General features: G+C 37.5%; 1 protein-coding gene across 9 annotated transcripts in view; it reads left to right on the top strand.

The window, feature by feature from the left end:
• Window positions 1–9,293: 9,293 nt before the first annotated feature.
• Window positions 9,294–17,029, top strand: part of CD163 (CD163 molecule) — a 34,713-nt gene continuing 26,977 nt past the window's right edge. For all 9 annotated transcript variants that reach the window (XM_031650234.1, XM_031650233.1, XM_021921989.2 and 6 more), the window contains exons 1-5: window positions 9,294–9,466; window positions 10,554–10,640; window positions 11,679–12,002; window positions 13,922–14,242; window positions 15,967–16,287. In XM_031650234.1, coding sequence (XP_031506094.1) covers window positions 9,421–9,466; window positions 10,554–10,640; window positions 11,679–12,002; window positions 13,922–14,242; window positions 15,967–16,287 — 1,099 coding nt within the window. In that variant the 5' untranslated portion in view covers window positions 9,294–9,420. The remainder of the gene's footprint in view (window positions 9,467–10,553; window positions 10,641–11,678; window positions 12,003–13,921; window positions 14,243–15,966; window positions 16,288–17,029) is intronic.

Below are 17,029 nucleotides of genomic sequence, written 5' to 3'. Positions count from 1 at the left end.
GTAACATTTCTACATGCCAACAGTAAACAATCCAAAAAAGAAATAAGAAAGTAATCTCATTTACAATAGCCACAAATAAAATAAAATACCTAGGAACTAACTTAGCCAAAGGAGTGAAAGATCTTTATAATGAAAACTTCAAAAGTGATTAAAGAAATTGAAGAGGACACCAAAAAATGGGAAGATACTTCAGGTTTATGGATTGGAAGAATCAATATTGCTAAAATTCCACACTACCCAAAGCAATCTACATATTCAATGCAATCCACATCAAGATAACAATGGCATTCTTTACAGAAATAGAAAAATATTCTAAAATCTATATGGAACCGCAAAAGAGCCAGAATAGCCAAAGCTATCCTAAGCAAAAAGAATAAAACTGGAGGAATCACATTACCTGACTTCAAATTGTATTACAGAGCTATAGTAACCAAAACAGCATCATACTGGTGTGAAAATGAGCACGAGGACCGATAGAACAGAACAGAGAACTCAGAAACAAATCCAAACACCTATAGTGAACTCATTTTTGACAAAGGCACCAAGAACATACACTGAGGAAAAGACAGTCTTTTCAATAAATGGTGCTAAGAAAGCTGGATATTCGTATGCAGAAGAATGAAACTAGCCCCCCCCCCATCTCTCACCATATACAAAAATTAAATAAAAATGCACTAAAGACTTAAATCTAAGACCTCAAACTATAGAACTGCCATAAGAAAACAGGGAAAATCTTCAGGACATTGGTCTGGGCAAAACTTTATTGAGCAATACTCCACAAGCACAGTCAACCAAAGGATAAATGGACAAATGGGATCACATCAAGTTAAAAAGCTTCTGCACAGCAAAGAAAACAGTCAACAAAGTGAAGAGACAACCCACAAAATGGGAGAATATATTTGCAAACTACCTATCTGACAGGGCATTATTACCAGAATATATAAGGAGTTTAAACAGCTGTATAGGAAAAAATCTAGTAATCTGATCAAAAAATGGGCAAAATACTTGAATAGACATTTCTCAGAAAACACACACATGGCAAACAGGCATATGAAAAGGTGCTCAACATCATTGATCATAAAAGAAAGCAAATCAAAACTACAATGAGATATTTCACACCAGTTAAAATGGCTTATATTAAAAAAACAGGCAATAAATGCTGATAAGAAAGTGGAGAAAAGGGAACACTCCTACACTGTTGGTGGGAATGTACATTAGTACAACCACTATGGAGAACAGTTTGGAGATTTCTCACAAAATGAAAAATTGCACTACCATGTGATCCAGCAATCCCACTGCTTTTGGGTATACACCCAAAAGAAAGAAAATCAGTATATTGAAGAGGTATTTGCACTCCCATTTTTGTTGCAGCACTGTCCACAATAACTAAGATTTGAAAGCAACTTAAGTGGCCCTCAACAGATTAATGGATAGAGACAATGTGGTACATATACATAATTGAGTACTATTCTGCCACGATTCTGTACTTTGCAACAACATGGATGAAACTGAAGATCATTATGTTAAGTGAAATAACCCAGGCACAGAAAAAACAAAACATGTTCTTACTTATTTGTAGAATCTAAGAGTCAAAGCAATTGAAATCATGGACATAGACAGTACAAGGATGGACATAGAGAATAGAGAGGGTAGTGGGAAGAGTAGTGGGGAGCTGGGGGTGAGGTGGGAATGGTTAATAGGTACAAAAAAAGTTAGAAAGAACGAATAAGACATACTATTTGACTAGGATCACAGGTGTGAGCCACCACTTCCAGCCCAATCCAGCTTTCTTCCATGGTATTATTAAAAACAAGAATTGCTCTGTTCCTGAACTCCTATAAGCTGAAACTAGATGAATTTTAAGGAATAAGTCTCATGCTTGATCCTTTGGTCACAAGAAAGTTACCAAACCACCCAATTCCATAATTCCATCTATAAACCAGGATGAGAAGTTGATGTTTCCATGCTGTAGAGAGCTTTTCTGAAGGTTTCACAATAAGACTTTATGTCATAATGAGACTCCTATCCCTCTTAATGCCCACTTTTTTACTTGAGAAGATAATGGTTACTTGATTTATTCAATTCGTTGTTTTTAGCTTGAGTTCACGGCTCAAAACCATCATGCAAACTCGGATTGTCATACTTTATGTATGAATTTCAAAGCATTTGCTACTTCTCCCTTTCTAAAACTCTCTTAAATCTGTCAACTATGTCATAAATGTTTTTATTCAGATAGTACAATTCCTGGCAAAATAATACTGGCCTAACACTTTGGGATGTTAACAAAAAGCTATGGAATAGACAAAATTAAACTTTATAATGGGCACCATCCAGGTAGACAGCCTGACAGTCACTTCCTTCAAATGTGCATAGAACTCCCTTCTTGCTCAAATGTTACTAAAAGGGTTTTGACACTGACTGTTAGCCTCCTTTTACTCCTTCCAGTGTGAGATTAGACCAGCAACCTAGAACAGGTTCATCCCAGCACTGAGGGATGTCAAAACCTAACCTACAGAGTTGATTGAAATCTGAGATTCCTATGATGGTATTAGGAGAAAGATACGTTGATCAAAAGGGGAAAATGAGAAAGTTCTCAGAATCAAGATGGAGTCACTAGTGTTTTGTTTCTTTTCTTTTCTTTTCTTTTTTTTTTTTTTTAAAAAAAAGCAAAAACCAAACCAAAACAGAACAAACTCTGACAAATAGAGCTGGGGAAGGCTGTGACGAGAGGGTTCTCATACACAAATGCCTGATAACAAAAATTATCACAAAAAACTGCAAAAAATACAAGGCCATCGCATCCATACACACACAAAAATGCTTCTGCAAGGACATCTGTCCAGCAATTTCCTGTCTAACCTTGAATTGGTATCACCCCTGTTATTGATCTTTGTAGCCAAGAATAATTATATCAAAATATCAGGTAATCCTCTTCATTTTTTCTTTAAAAAACTTTGTCTTTCTTCTCTGAACATGCACATAGTTTACGATGGCATGTGTTTTCTCATTGCAATGCCATATTCCTGAATAAATATCCTTTTCTTCTAGAAAGCCTCTGTTTGTTATTTAGGTTGACACACATATCCATTTATTTTCTGTTTCTTCTACTTTTGGATTTCAAGCGGACATAATTGAATCAATGATAATCCTTGGGAAATGGAATATTGTTATTGGTACATGTATATACTTTATTTGGTATATACTTTATTTAGTACATGTATATACTTTATTTGGCAGTCATTTACTCCAGTAGTAATTAAACACTGTTGAGCCCACCTCTACATCCCATCATTTCTACCACACTATATGACCCTTCTATAAGGCATTCTTACATCTACTTTTGCCCTTTTGCAAGCTCTCTTTTATACTGTAGTCAGAGTCATTGTTGAAAACAGAAATTTGATTATATCACTATTCTGCTTGCCAAACTTCAGGGTCTTCCTTATTACCCTATGTTCTATTTCCATAAATATTTTTTGGAAAGCAAGACTCATTTAGACTGAGTTTCCAAATGCATAGCTTAAATTTGTATTCAACATACAGGAATAGTAAGGGGGAAATAATCTGAGATAAAGAACAAAATTGAGTTAATTAAAGAGTAAGAGGAGTCAGGGCTGGGCGCGGTGGCTCACGCCTGTAATCCCAGCACTTTGGGAGGCTGAGGCGGGCAGATCACGAGGTCAGGAGATCGAGACCATCCTGACTAACATGGTGAAACCCTGTCTCTACCAAAAATACAAAAAATAGCCGGGCATGGTGGCGGACGCCTGTGGTCCCAGCTACTCGGGAGGCTGAGGCAGGAGAACGACGTGAACCCGGGAGGCGGAGCTTGCAGTGAGCCGAGATCGCACCACTGCACTCCAGCCTGGGCGACAGAGTGAGACTCCGTCTCAAAAAAAAAAAAAAAAAAAAGTAGGAGGAGTCAGAAGACACTGTGCTATGGGGTTTTGATGGGGAAAAAATCTGATATGAGCAATTAAGAACTTTCAAAAATGGCTGAAAAGGATAGCTGAAGAAATTGAAACCATGTTTCTAACACTCTAGCAGAAAGGGTAATTAAGTCTAGATGGCCATTCTACCTGAACTGCAACAGATGGCTGGACAATTAATTTTATTCAGTGATTAGGCCGGGCACAGTGGCTCAGGCCTATAATCCCAGCACTTTGGGAGGCCGAGGCAAGTGGATTACTTGAGGTCAGGAGTTTGAGACCAGCCTGGCCAGCATGGTGAAACCTCCTCTCTACTAAAAATACAAAAGTTAGGTGGGTGTGGTGGCACATGCCTGTAATCCCAGCTACTCAGAGGCTGAGGCAGGAGAATCACTTGAACCCGGGAAGCAGAGGTTGCAGTGAGCCAAGATCATGCCACTGCACTCCAGCCTGGGCGACAGAGCGAGACTCCGTCTCAATAATAATAAAAATAAAATACATAAAGAAATGCAGCCTTAAAAAATATTTTTTGTATCCTGCAAATTTACTGAGTTCATTTATTAGTTCTAACAGCTTTTTGGGGGGGAGGGGGCGGGTAAAGTCTCTAGAGTTGACAGTATATAAGAAAAAAAGAAAATAATACTATTCAGTGATTGAACCTAAGAAAAAGAGGAAGTTGAACTTGAGTTTGCTCAGCATTCTAAAGAGGCTATATATTGGACAAATTAAGAAGAGAGCACAGATTCTGTCTTGTTGGGTGGTAGAAAACTGAGTAAGAAAAAGGCATAGGCTTGTTCTAGAATTTACATAATAATACCATACACCTGCAATTTATATGTAGAGCTTTTCAATGCAGCAATACAGAAACTTATTTCACTGTTAAAAACCTATCTGACTGACAAAATTAGTGACTTTATGCCAAAAAGGGACACAATGAGATTACTAACAAGCCTCAAATCTATTCCAAAATTCAGAACAAGTTTCAAAATCTGATACCACTCCCTTTATTTATTCCTCTTCTTTTTCTAATTCTGCATAAATATGCCCACACAAAAATGTCACAGATTTCTGAGTAAATCATCTGCTAACTTCCAGGTCCACTCAACATTTTGGTATCTTCAGCTACCCCCAAGCCTGGCCCTTTTTGGAGGGTTTGACCTGTACCATTATTGTTGTAAACCTTAAAGATTGAGCTGCTGGTGGACTTCTCTCTTTCTTTTGTCCTCCACCAGTGATAGCTCACAAAGATTTTTAAAAACAGCTTTATTGGAGCATAGTTAATATACACTAAGTTGCCCATATTTAAAGTGTTCAATTTGTTTAGTTTTGATGTATGTGTATACCTATGAAATTACCAACACAATCAAGACAATGAACATATCAATTACTCTAAAAACTTCATCATGATTATCCCTTACTGTGATTCTTCCCTTGAACTCCTTCCCATCCCTCTCTAAGCAACCACTGCTTCTAGTCACAATTGATTAATTTTCACTTTCCAGAATTCCATATAAATAGAATCATGCAGTATAAGATTTGTAAGAATATACTGTCCAACACCGCTATTGAAATTAACCTATTTTCTGCTTTTACAGCACCAATAACAATTAGCTTTTAAACTCGCCTTGCACAGTTAATCACATTTTACAAGAGTAAAATTTCACAGATCTCTTTCACTGTGTCATAAAATACAGTAAGAAGGAATCAATTTAGTTTCCCCAATACCAAATCTGTATTAGTCAGGGTCTTTCAGAGAGGCGGATCCAGTAGGATATATCTATAGACACTGAGAGTGAATTTATTAGGGGAATTGGCTTGCATAATTTTGGCGGCTGAGAAGTCCCATGATAGGCGGTCTGTAAGCTGAAAACCATGGGATGACTGTAGCATGACTCAGCCCAAGTCCAAAGGCCTCAGCACTAGGGAAGCCCATGGTGCAACTCTCAGTCTGAGGCTAAAAGTCTTAGCATTCTGGAGCCACTCCAGATATAATTGCTGTAGTTGAAAGGCCAGTGAGCCTGCAGTTCTGCTGTCCAAAGTAGCACAAGAAAAGTCTGTCCCAGCTCTCAGAGAGAGATCAATTTTCCTTCTGCATGTGTTCTCTCTGGTTCCCTGACGCAGGCCAGCACTGAGGGAAGATCTTCCCCACCTAGTCCACTCAGACTCACACACTAATCTTGCCCATTATTTTGAATGTGTCTGGAAGCACTCTTACAGACCCATGGGAAATAATGCTTTATCAAGTGTCTAGATCGTCCTTAATCCAATCAAGTTGACACCTAAAATTATGTCTATAAATGCACCCCTTGTCAACTTGGCACCCATACTTAATTGCATCTCCTTAAACTATACTTAATTTCCAAATAAAGGCGATACCAAAGGAATAGTTCTGTCTAACATGTTGTAATTAACAGAATGCAATATCCTGTATGCAACCAAAAATGTACCGATGTCTTCCCCAGAATTCAACTTTCAGAATTTCAACATTCTGAATTGTAATTTCTGCAGTTTTTGATGTTAGGAAATTTTAGATTTCAGAGATGTTGATCTTCAGGGATGTTGGACTTTGGGATTTTAACATTTAGGATTATGGCATTTCTAATTGCATGTTTTGAGATTATAATCAGCACCCCTCCCGACTCCCCAAAAAAGAAACTACACAACATGGACTCAGAGGTTTGTAAACAGCAATTTATTTCTTTGTTTTGGAGGCTGGGAGATCCTGTCAGATTCAGTGTCTGGTGAGAGTCCACTTCCAGGGTTATGGATTACCATGTTTAAGCTGTACTTCACATGGCAAAAGGGATCAGTCGTCTCTCAGGGATCTCTTTCATGAGGGCAGTAACCCCATTCATGAAGGCGGAGCCCTCATGACCTAGTTATCTCCCAAAGGCCCTACCTACTAATACCTTGGAGGTTAGGATCTCAACATATGAATTTTGAGGAGACACAAACATTTAGACCATAGCACTAAGTAATATTTTGTTTAATTCCAGACATCGTAAACTAAACTTTGCTGAGTTTTAAATTATTTTTATTGCTTTAGATATTTCAAGGTTTAGTCTAGAGCACTGTTATGTTCTTGGAAACAATTTGATTCTTTGGGTCTTGTCTTTAAAATTTGTTAGGTGGGATCCAAACAGCAAGTAGCTAGGGCTAATTATTTCCCACCACTGTAGTAAGACTCATCTGTGAACTCTACCAAATACCCCATGAATTGTGAGTTTTCCATGTGAACGGTCACTTTTCCTGGCCCTGTGTGTAACTCTAATCCTTTCATTATTCTTTCCCCAAACTCAGGTAATTTGCTCACATGCATGCACTTAACAATACTCAGCTGAATACTCAAAGGGGACTCTACAGATATTCAGCTCTCTCTCCTTGCCTCCTCCCTACTCCCGCTCTCTCTCTCTCTCTCTCCCTCTCCCTGCAACTTTCTCCTCTATGAGACTATTTCCTGTGAATTCTAGCCACCTTAGTCTCCCAGATTCTCAGCTGCTTCTCCCCAACTCTGGTACTCCTCTGATCATTCTCTGGGTTTCCTACTCCATGGTAGCCTGGAAACTATCTCAAGGCAGTAAACTCAGCTTAGCTTCTCATCACTCATGGATCACAATCCTTGAGATCCAGGCAACAACTATTCTTGTTGCCTCATTTTCAGTGTCTTGAAAATCACTGCTACATATATTTGGTTTGGCTTTTAGTTGTTTCAGGTGGGATGGTAAACACACTTCCTGTTTCTTCATTTTGAATGAAAGCAAAAATGTCTTGTTCACCTAGCTTTTTAATTTTGCACCAATCTATTTCTTCCATTTTTCTACTATATCTTTTCAAGTAGGCTCTTATTCTACTAGGTTTTTGCTATAATATTCACTTTCACTGCATTTAGTCTTGCTTTTATTTCCATTTTTACCCTGGCCACCAATCATCCTCAAAGTTGCTAGCAAGATGAAATATGTAAAAGACAAAGCACTTTAATATTCATGTTTCAAACTATTTAATGTCATTACTTGCCTGCAGTGTAAAATTATAATTCTTTACCTTGGTATATAAAACTCCTCTTCATGTAGTCCTTGTTTACCTCAGTGATGATAACAACATTATCAACAACAACAAAAAGGTAATATCGAGCCTACCATCTGGCAGGGACTGGTAGATGTCTTTTTTTAAAAAAGGCAGTTCCTATCCTGGTATCTTAAGACTAGCAAGTAAGATAAACAATAAATATAAAAACATAGTCGACAGTCCTCATAAGTACAGGGTATCTTGAGTGTTTATTTTCTGGGGTCATTCAGGGTTGGAGTTATTTCTCCTAATGAAGGGATGATTAACTGAGAAATAAAGTATACGTGAGTAAGAATTATCTTAGAGAAAGGTACTGGTAGGGAGGCAGTAAACACAGAAGGAACAATATGTATGACATACCATGAGGCAGGGAGAGATTTGGCATGCCCAAGAAATGGAAGAAAGCAGGGTGCCTTTGTTGACTGGGTTCTAGTGAATATTTCTTTGGAAGGCTGGAGGTGCTACTTTAATTCCCCATTTCAGGCCCATCACTAACACCTGACAATATGTATGCCATGATGAACTATTAGTAGTTATTTCGAGCTGATATGTTTTTATATATAAATATTCATTTGTATGTGCTATTTCTTATGCCTTAAACTCCTTTATCATTTGTCCCTTTGGCAATGTTTTTCTCATCTTTTAGGACACAATTTAAGCCTTTCCTCAGAGAAAAGAGTTTTCTGACTGTTCATTCCTTTCTCTCAATAGATAGGACTACTTCATCCATTATTTTTACCCCCACACTTTAACTTTATGTTCATTGTTGTTATCATATGTGTTTCTCTTACTTGAATCTGAGTTATATAGAGCTAAAACCATGTTTTGCTAATTTTTGTTTCACCATTTGTAATATCAGTAATAGTCATGGCTAATTCTCTTGGTGTACTTCATCCCATTAGAAAAGAAATGACAAATGCTGTGTCTCAACAACTTACACAAAATTACTCATTAGACACATTTGATTATGGAAATAAAATTAAAAGTAGATATAATAAAACATTAATTATTTAATTATGTTTTACCTGTTTTGCTTTAGTTTTTTTACATAATTTTTCTACATGACAGTACCTTTTTGTATCTCATATATTTTGTCCAAAATGAAGTTCAAAAATATAAAATATTTAATTCAGCAACAGCAGCATATGAGTTAGTATTTCCTCTAATTTTTCGAAATCTGTGGGAAGTGTTTCCCAATTTCCTTTGGTTGTTTCATGTCCCATATTGAAGAAAACATGAGTACGAAATGGAACCTCAGCTCTTTCAATGACTTCCCTTTTTGGGTTGACTCCGCCTCCGTATGTAGCCTTTTCATTTTCATGAGAGTGAAGTGATTTTTAGAATTCTTAGTCCTTTTCTTTAGAAGAACATTTCTACGGAATAATACAAGAAGATTTAAGAATCATTGAAGTTATAAAACTTTGGAATGAACAAACTCAGAATGGTGCTACTTGAAGACTCTGGATCTGCTGGTAAAAGCTTCTCATTTATTCTACATTTCCCCTTTAATGGGGTATATTATTATGACAGTCAATGGATGTGATTTAAAAGTGATTGGCATGAGGAGAGTAAGGAGTGGAAAAAGGACATAGGCTTATATGGCAGCATCTTTGATTTGCCATAGATTCAAAATTGAAGATGTGATATAGGAATCAGAGTTGGCATTAATTTTGTAAAACTGCTGAGGTGAAATTAAGTCAGGAACTAAAGTTAACTGAAATGTATTGAGTATGAAAAAATAGTTGTTAGAAAAGATGGAATACGCAGAAATGAATATGGATAGAGAGTTAATTACATAAAGAAGATTATCTACTCTGATAAGTGAGTTATCTATTTCAAGAGTTATTTGGACATGTTAAAATCATTTAGCAGTTTTAGTTTTAAATTAGTGTTGGGTTAGAGTAATGAGAAGATATGAGAGTAATAACAGCATTAAAGAGTGTATTATGTGATAATGATACAGGTAAAGATGACAAGATTTAATATTTGAGCTTTTCAGATATGAATATCGTCACTTTATTCCATCAAGGTATTGTTCAGCTAGCTACTATTTGGCAAGCATCAAGACAGGTACTGGTGAAATTATGGTGAACATGATAGATATAATTCATTTACTCATGGAACTTATCCTCTTTCAGTGCGGCTCAGGTAGTCTTGAAGATGGGAGCATCCGTAATTGAATATCGAGGTGGTTAGGGAATAGAGAAATCTCAGGATACCTTCCCTGTGCCTGCTGGGAGAATTGTCTACTATAAGTTTCATTGATGTTGTTCTCATTTTCCAGGTTTTAAGGGTTGCCCTTGCAATTCTCATTTCCACCACCAACCTTCTTCTAGTCCCTCACCTCTAGGTTGCCTATAAACATGAACATTTTCAAAGCTATTTCACTGAAACTATAAGAGCCTGGGTATGAATGTTTCCTGCCCGCCTTGCAATTTAAAAGGAAGGGTTTTCTGTCTTGGTTTGACCTTCTTTGTTAATTAACCTCTGAAACTGTCTATCTTCTCCAAAGTCTTTTTTTGGGAAGATGCTACTTTTGCCCTCTTTTTTTTTTCACAGACGTCAGAAGACATTTTGTCAACTTGAGTCCCTTCACTATTGCTGTGGTCTTACTTCTCAGTGCCTGTTTTGTCACCAGTTCTCTTGGTGAGTACTCTGTCAAATTTACTTACAGCCTTCACCCACTCTGACAAGAACAGTTAAAAAGCAAACAATTTTTCTGAAGGCTGAGTAGCATCTAAAAACTAGGTGACATGCTCCATGTATTCAAAGGATCAGATATTATTAAAAGCACACAATAAAAATCTAACCATGCGACACCAAAATATTAGCATGGTTCCTCACCAAATAAAATAAACTCACAGCAGAAAGATGAATTTTACTTAAAGATTAGAAATAATGTTGAGCTAAAAAATAGGAAAGAATACAAAGGAGGAGAAACTTCAGAATCATTAGAACAAAAGTGAATTTGGGAAACACATTAGTGAATTCAAATGCCAAAATTTATCTAAAAATGTATTGAGAGATGCCTGGTTGGTGGGACCACTGGATTCCTAAATAAAGCTAAAATAATGCCAAGGAGGCAACTGAGATCATCTATCATCTGGGGGTGGGAAGAGAGTACAAACAGGTTTATTTTATGGTAGAAAATAGCAGGAAAATATATCCATCTTAATTTTTATTTAAGTAGATTAAGTTTCAGTCTAGTGTTTTTAAGATTTATGCTATTTTACATATTTGTATGAAATAAGGGTTAAATTTCTTACAACTAGTCTTTTCATCTTCATAAATTCTCTATTAGCCTTCTTTCTATCGACCTTACGGTTTTGGAGAAATGTAAAAAGTTCATCCCCATAACGTTTTGTAGAATCTTATTTAACTTGAAAACGCTTCATGGAAATTATATAAATTGCCACTATTAAGACTCTTCAACCATAAAATAAAGCTATTAAACATTATTGAGTTACTTGCCTTTACTGGTTATATAGCACTGCTTAATTTGAAACCAGTAATACTGATACTTATATTTGAATGACTGTGAAATAACGTTCTTCTATTTTACCATGTATAGAACTGGGATGGTTCTCAAATCTGAGTTTGGAGGATAAATAATTTATGTAAAAAATAATTTTTTACCTGCTTTTTGCGACCTTGGCCAGTGACTGTCTTAATCCATTGTTGCAGGAGGAACAACCAAGGAGCTGAGGCTGGTGGATGGTGAAAACAAGTGTAGTGGGAGAGTGGAAGTGAAAGTCCAGGAGGAGTGGGGAACGGTGTGTAATAATGGCTGGAGCATGGAAGCGGTCTCTGTGATTTGTAACCAGCTGGGATGTCCAACTGCTATCAAAGCCACTGGATGGGCTAATTTCAGTGCAGGTTCTGGACGCATTTGGATGGATCATGTTTCTTGTCGTGGGAATGAGTCAGCTCTTTGGGACTGCAAACATGATGGATGGGGAAAGCATAGTAACTGTACTCACCAACAAGATGCTGGAGTGACTTGCTCAGGTAAGACTTGCATTAGTCAAAGCCTCAACACAAAATCCTTGGTGGGGAAGAAATATGCAGATGGGTTAAAACCTAGAATAAGCCATTTTCCTGTAAGCAATAGTTCCTGCATAAAAGTACTCAATCCATTGCTAGAAAACCACAAAACACAAGGGCATTTTTTTTTAAATGAAAATAATTCTGAACACTGTGATTAATGAGGAAGTGACTGGCTTCAATTTTATACGTGATCTTAGCCAAAAAGCCAAAAAGTGGTGGCTTAAATTTTATATTCAGTAAGCTTAATGTAACCTACTATTCCTATATCATAAAAATATCGTGACATCTAAGTTATTTCCTTTTTCTCTTTCCCAGTGACTTGTTTTGATATGTTGACCCACAAATTATTACCCTTTTGTCCATTAACTGATAATCAACTTAGTGAACAAAAATCAACTATTTCTAGCTTTAATACATCATTTCTTGTTGTAGGAAGGATTCTTTGAAAGTATAATTGCTTGATCCAGTGTGCAGTGCTATTCATTTCATTTACGTTGTGGTTTTAATTTACAAAACATCTTTATGTTTTATTGCAATTGACCCCACAATAACTGAGAAAGCCATGTGTCAGGACTTTCTGCTGGCAAATCCCAAGGGCACATTTCTGACCCAATTCAGATTCCTGGGCTCCCCATTTCTCCTTGTTTGTTTCATTCTTTTTTTTTTGGAAACGAAGTCTCACTCTTGTCCCCCAGCCTGGAGTGCGATGGTACAATCTCGGCTCACTGCAACCTCCACCTCCCAGGTTCAAGTGATTCTCCTGCCTTAGCCTCCCGAGTAGCTGGGATTATAGGCACCTGCCACCACACCTGGCTAATTTTTGTATTTTTAGTAGAGACGGTGTTTTACCATGTTGGCCCGGCTGGTCTCCAACTCCTGACCTCAGGTGATCTGCCTGACTTGGCCTTCCAAAATGCTGGAATTACAGGCGTGAGCCACCATGATTGGCCTGTTTCATTAATTTTTTATGCAACCCTCTCACCTCCCAGCCTCTGTCTCTCCCAGAGGACCGACTATAGAAAGGACTTATCTCTGTCCAGGTATTGTGATGTGATAAGAGAAACACACAGTAGCATCTAGAAAAATGCTGAAATAAATTTTCCATAGCTAATATCCTATGATTTTGTGCAAGTTGTCAAATCTCTTTAAACTTCAGTCTCTGAGGACTCAATGATATAATACATGTAAAACTACTAGCATACTGTTTGGTAAGTAACAGGTGCTGAAGATCCTCATGGTTCTCTTGGTGACTCAGTTCTCTTTCTTCTTTCTCCTCTTCCTCTTCCGTCTCCTCCTTCTTTCCTCTTATTTTTAACCACTATGGGAGGTGTGAAATGGAGAATAACAAAAGTAACATCTACTGCAAAGTTTAAAATTATCATAAATTTTAGCAGGCTCTTATCATAATTATTGCTGTCTATAGAATGGGCTGTTTAGCTAAAACATCAGTGTAGTACTTTTAGCTCTTATTTTCTGTCGTTTTATAACTACCAGTGGAGTTAATCAATTTGCTTTTTGAAATTTATACACCTAAAGCTTTAGCTGGAGTCAAATTTAAATAAGTTGAGTCGAATTTATCTATTTCTATATAAAAAGTATTTACATCTATCCTAGTAATGGAAGGAAACAAAACAAAACAGAAAATTTAAAAACTTTAATCTGTAAATATTTTCCTTTGTAAGTAGATACAGATAAAAATCCTAATTGCTTCCTAGATTTTAACATACTAAAATTATCCACTGTGTGGAGCTGGGCAACATCCAAAATCAGGCACCATTTTAAGGACAACATCAAATCCCAAGTGTCCAGAGGAAACTTATTTTCTAAAATCACTTCTAAATGAATGTAACTTCTGAACTCTGGTCTTTTCTCTGCTCCAGATGGATCCGATTTGGAAATGAGGCTGACGAATGGAGGGAATATGTGTTCTGGAAGAATAGAGATCAAATTCCAAGGACAGTGGGGAACAGTGTGTGATGATAACTTCAGCATCGATCATGCATCTGTGGTTTGTAAACAACTTGAATGTGGAAGTGCTGTCAGTTTCTCTGGTTCAGCTAATTTTGGAGAAGGCTCTGGACCAATCTGGTTTGATGATCTTATATGCAACGGAAATGAGTCAGCTCTCTGGGACTGCAAACATCAAGGATGGAGAAAGCATAACTGTGATCATGCTGAGGATGCTGGAGTGATTTGCTCAAGTAAGGACTGATCTTGGCTCATTCTATTCTCCAGGAGAGGACAAAAGAAAGGGGTAATAAATCTTAAAAGCCTGAACTCTTAAGAACATAATGAAATCTGCTTCTTTTGTCACCACATTTTAACCTAACTTCAGGTTTCAGTTCTGATACCTGTGGACTTTTTACCTTACCTGAAATTAGGAGAAATAGGTTAGGGAAGAAGGGTGTATAGTGAAACTGAGATCCAGGTCATAAGAAAAGAAGACAGTGTTTAGGAAAAGCCCATAAAGAAAGGGAGAGACCGAAAAGAAAAAGGTTTGAAAAAGGAAGAAAGGAAGGGCTTTACTAGGAAATTTTGCACTATGAAGTTTTAAGACAAAACCACTCCAGTTATCATCTAATCCACAAAAGCCTCCTCATTAGCCTCATTAACCCACTCTTTCCCAAATCATTTTTCAAATTCACAGAAGCAAATCACTTTTTAAAAATCAATATTGGTTTCCCATTAAAATTTTATTTATACTGGATATGCATTGTATCTGTCTAGAGACTTTTCACGTTGATACTCAGACTGGGGGCAGGTACAATGGTTTGTGTGTGCAGAGAACCACTCTTCATTTTTCTGTTGAATTCTTAGTATAAAAGGAGATTGAGTGTGTCTTGAACCCCAGAGAACACTTAGGAAAATAAGAGTAAAAAAATCCCTATCTTCACCAGGTTTCTTTCTCTCTCTCTCTCTCTCTCTTTCTCTCTCTCTCTGTGCAAATAAATGAACTTCCATTCAAACTCATTTAAAACCAAGAGAATACTGGCTCACAAAACTGGGAAATTCAGAGGGTATAGTTAGCCTCATGCATGGTTGGATTCAGGTTCTTGAACAATGTCATCTGGGTTCTATCTCTTTCTGCATGTCTTGAACAGGCTTTTTCTTGTTGAACAATGTGATCAGCTATAGCCTGAACCACAATGAATGGAACTCCTACAAGAAAGATAGGTTTTGTTAGCTGAAGAATATGAAGAATTTGGAGTAGAAAAACCACAGACTATATCTTCCATTCTCTTTTACCCATCAAAATTTCTCTAGGCCCCCAGTTAGCACATGCTGAGGAATCACAATAAATAATATTGTGAGAATGAAAATGGAAACTGCCAGAGGAAAAAACCAGTTTAATTTATTACAGAATATTCTTCAGAATCAACGTCTATTCTTTGAAGAATATTGATTTGGGGAAGGTGAAAATTGTAGTACTGAAGCCTCCTTTCTCTTTGCTCTGCTTTTAAACTAAGGAAGTGGACACAACAGGTTCAGGTATACAACACAGGCTAGGTAGTATCAATGGAGAATGCAGTCAGAGGCAAAAGGGATTGCTAAGTATGGAGGCAAACTGAAGGATGCGGGTGCCAGTTAAACACGTGCGAATATATATTAACCAGAAAAAGTAAACAGTTCTAACAAGAACTCTGTGGTGGTCAAATAGCAGGTCTCTAGATGAAATTCAGTCCCTGGATCTCCTGTTAGAAACACTTCCTGTAGTATATGCTGTCTATACTGAGATGTCCATCTTCTTGCCTGATCCACTCCTCCTTCCATCTTGAATGATTTCCAGTGCTAGTACAGTACATCACAGTTTTCTCTGTCTCCACTTATATCTCTCCCGTTTTCCTTAACTCATCTTAGGTACAGCTATTTATAGTCTCATGTTCTTACTTCCCTATCGCAGACCTGTTGTGTATCTCTGTTACAGAGGGAGCAGATCTGAGCCTGAGACTGGTAGATGGAGTCACTGAATGTTCAGGAAGATTAGAAGTGAGATTCCAAGGAGAATGGGGGACAATATGTGATGACGGCTGGGACAGCCATGATGCTGCTGTGGCATGCAAGCAACTGGGATGTCCAACTGCTATCACCGCCATTGGTCGAGTTAACGCCAGTGAGGGATTCGGACACATCTGGCTTGACAGTGTTTCTTGCCAGGGACATGAACCTGCGGTCTGGCAATGTAAACACCATGAATGGGGAAAGCATTATTGCAATCACAATGAAGATGCTGGCGTAACATGTTCTGGTACGTTAAAACCAAAATCAAAACACTAAACAAAAAGAAAAGCAGAAAGAGAAAGTCCTGTGCTCCTTAGGAGTAGGAATAGATGTAAGAAGTAGAAATGCCTAGGAGATTCCTTGCTGGGAATTCCTTTATACTTGTAATCTTTGACATGTTCTTTATTCAACTAGTTTGGAGAGTTGTCTGACATCATTCTCTGTAATAATTACTCAGACTACTGTTATGGAGCACACTTCAAACTCAGAATCTACCTGGAGCTCAGAGAGACAAAATTTCATAGGAATCTCTTTGTAAAATTTTAAATTTACTTATTTTTTTAACTTTAAGTTCTGGGATACATGTGTTTAATGTGCAGGTTTGTTACATGGGTATACATGTGCCATGGTGGTCTGCTTCACATATCAACCTGTCATCTAGGTTTTAACCCCCCATGCATTAGGTACTTGTCCTAATGCTCTCTCTCCCCTTTTCCCCCACCCCCTGACAGGCCCCAGTGTGTGATGTTCCTTTTCCTGTGTCCATGTGTTCTCATTGTTCAATTCCCAGTTTTGAGTGAGAACATGAGGTGTTTGGTTTTCTGTTCTTGTGTTAGTTTGCTGAGGATGATGGTTTGTAGCTTTATCCGTGTCCCTTCAAGGGACATAAACTCATTCTTTTTTATGGCTGCGTAGTATTCCATGGTGTATGTGTACCACATGTTCTTTATCCAGTCTATTATTGATGGGCATTTGGGTTGGTTCCAAGT

Source organism: Papio anubis, chromosome 9 (assembly GCF_008728515.1).
Source record: "Papio anubis isolate 15944 chromosome 9, Panubis1.0, whole genome shotgun sequence".
In the NCBI taxonomy this organism is placed as follows: Eukaryota; Metazoa; Chordata; class Mammalia; order Primates; family Cercopithecidae; genus Papio; species Papio anubis.
The sequence above is the reverse complement of the archived record's forward strand: the minus strand, read 5'-3'. Positions and strand labels throughout refer to the sequence as shown.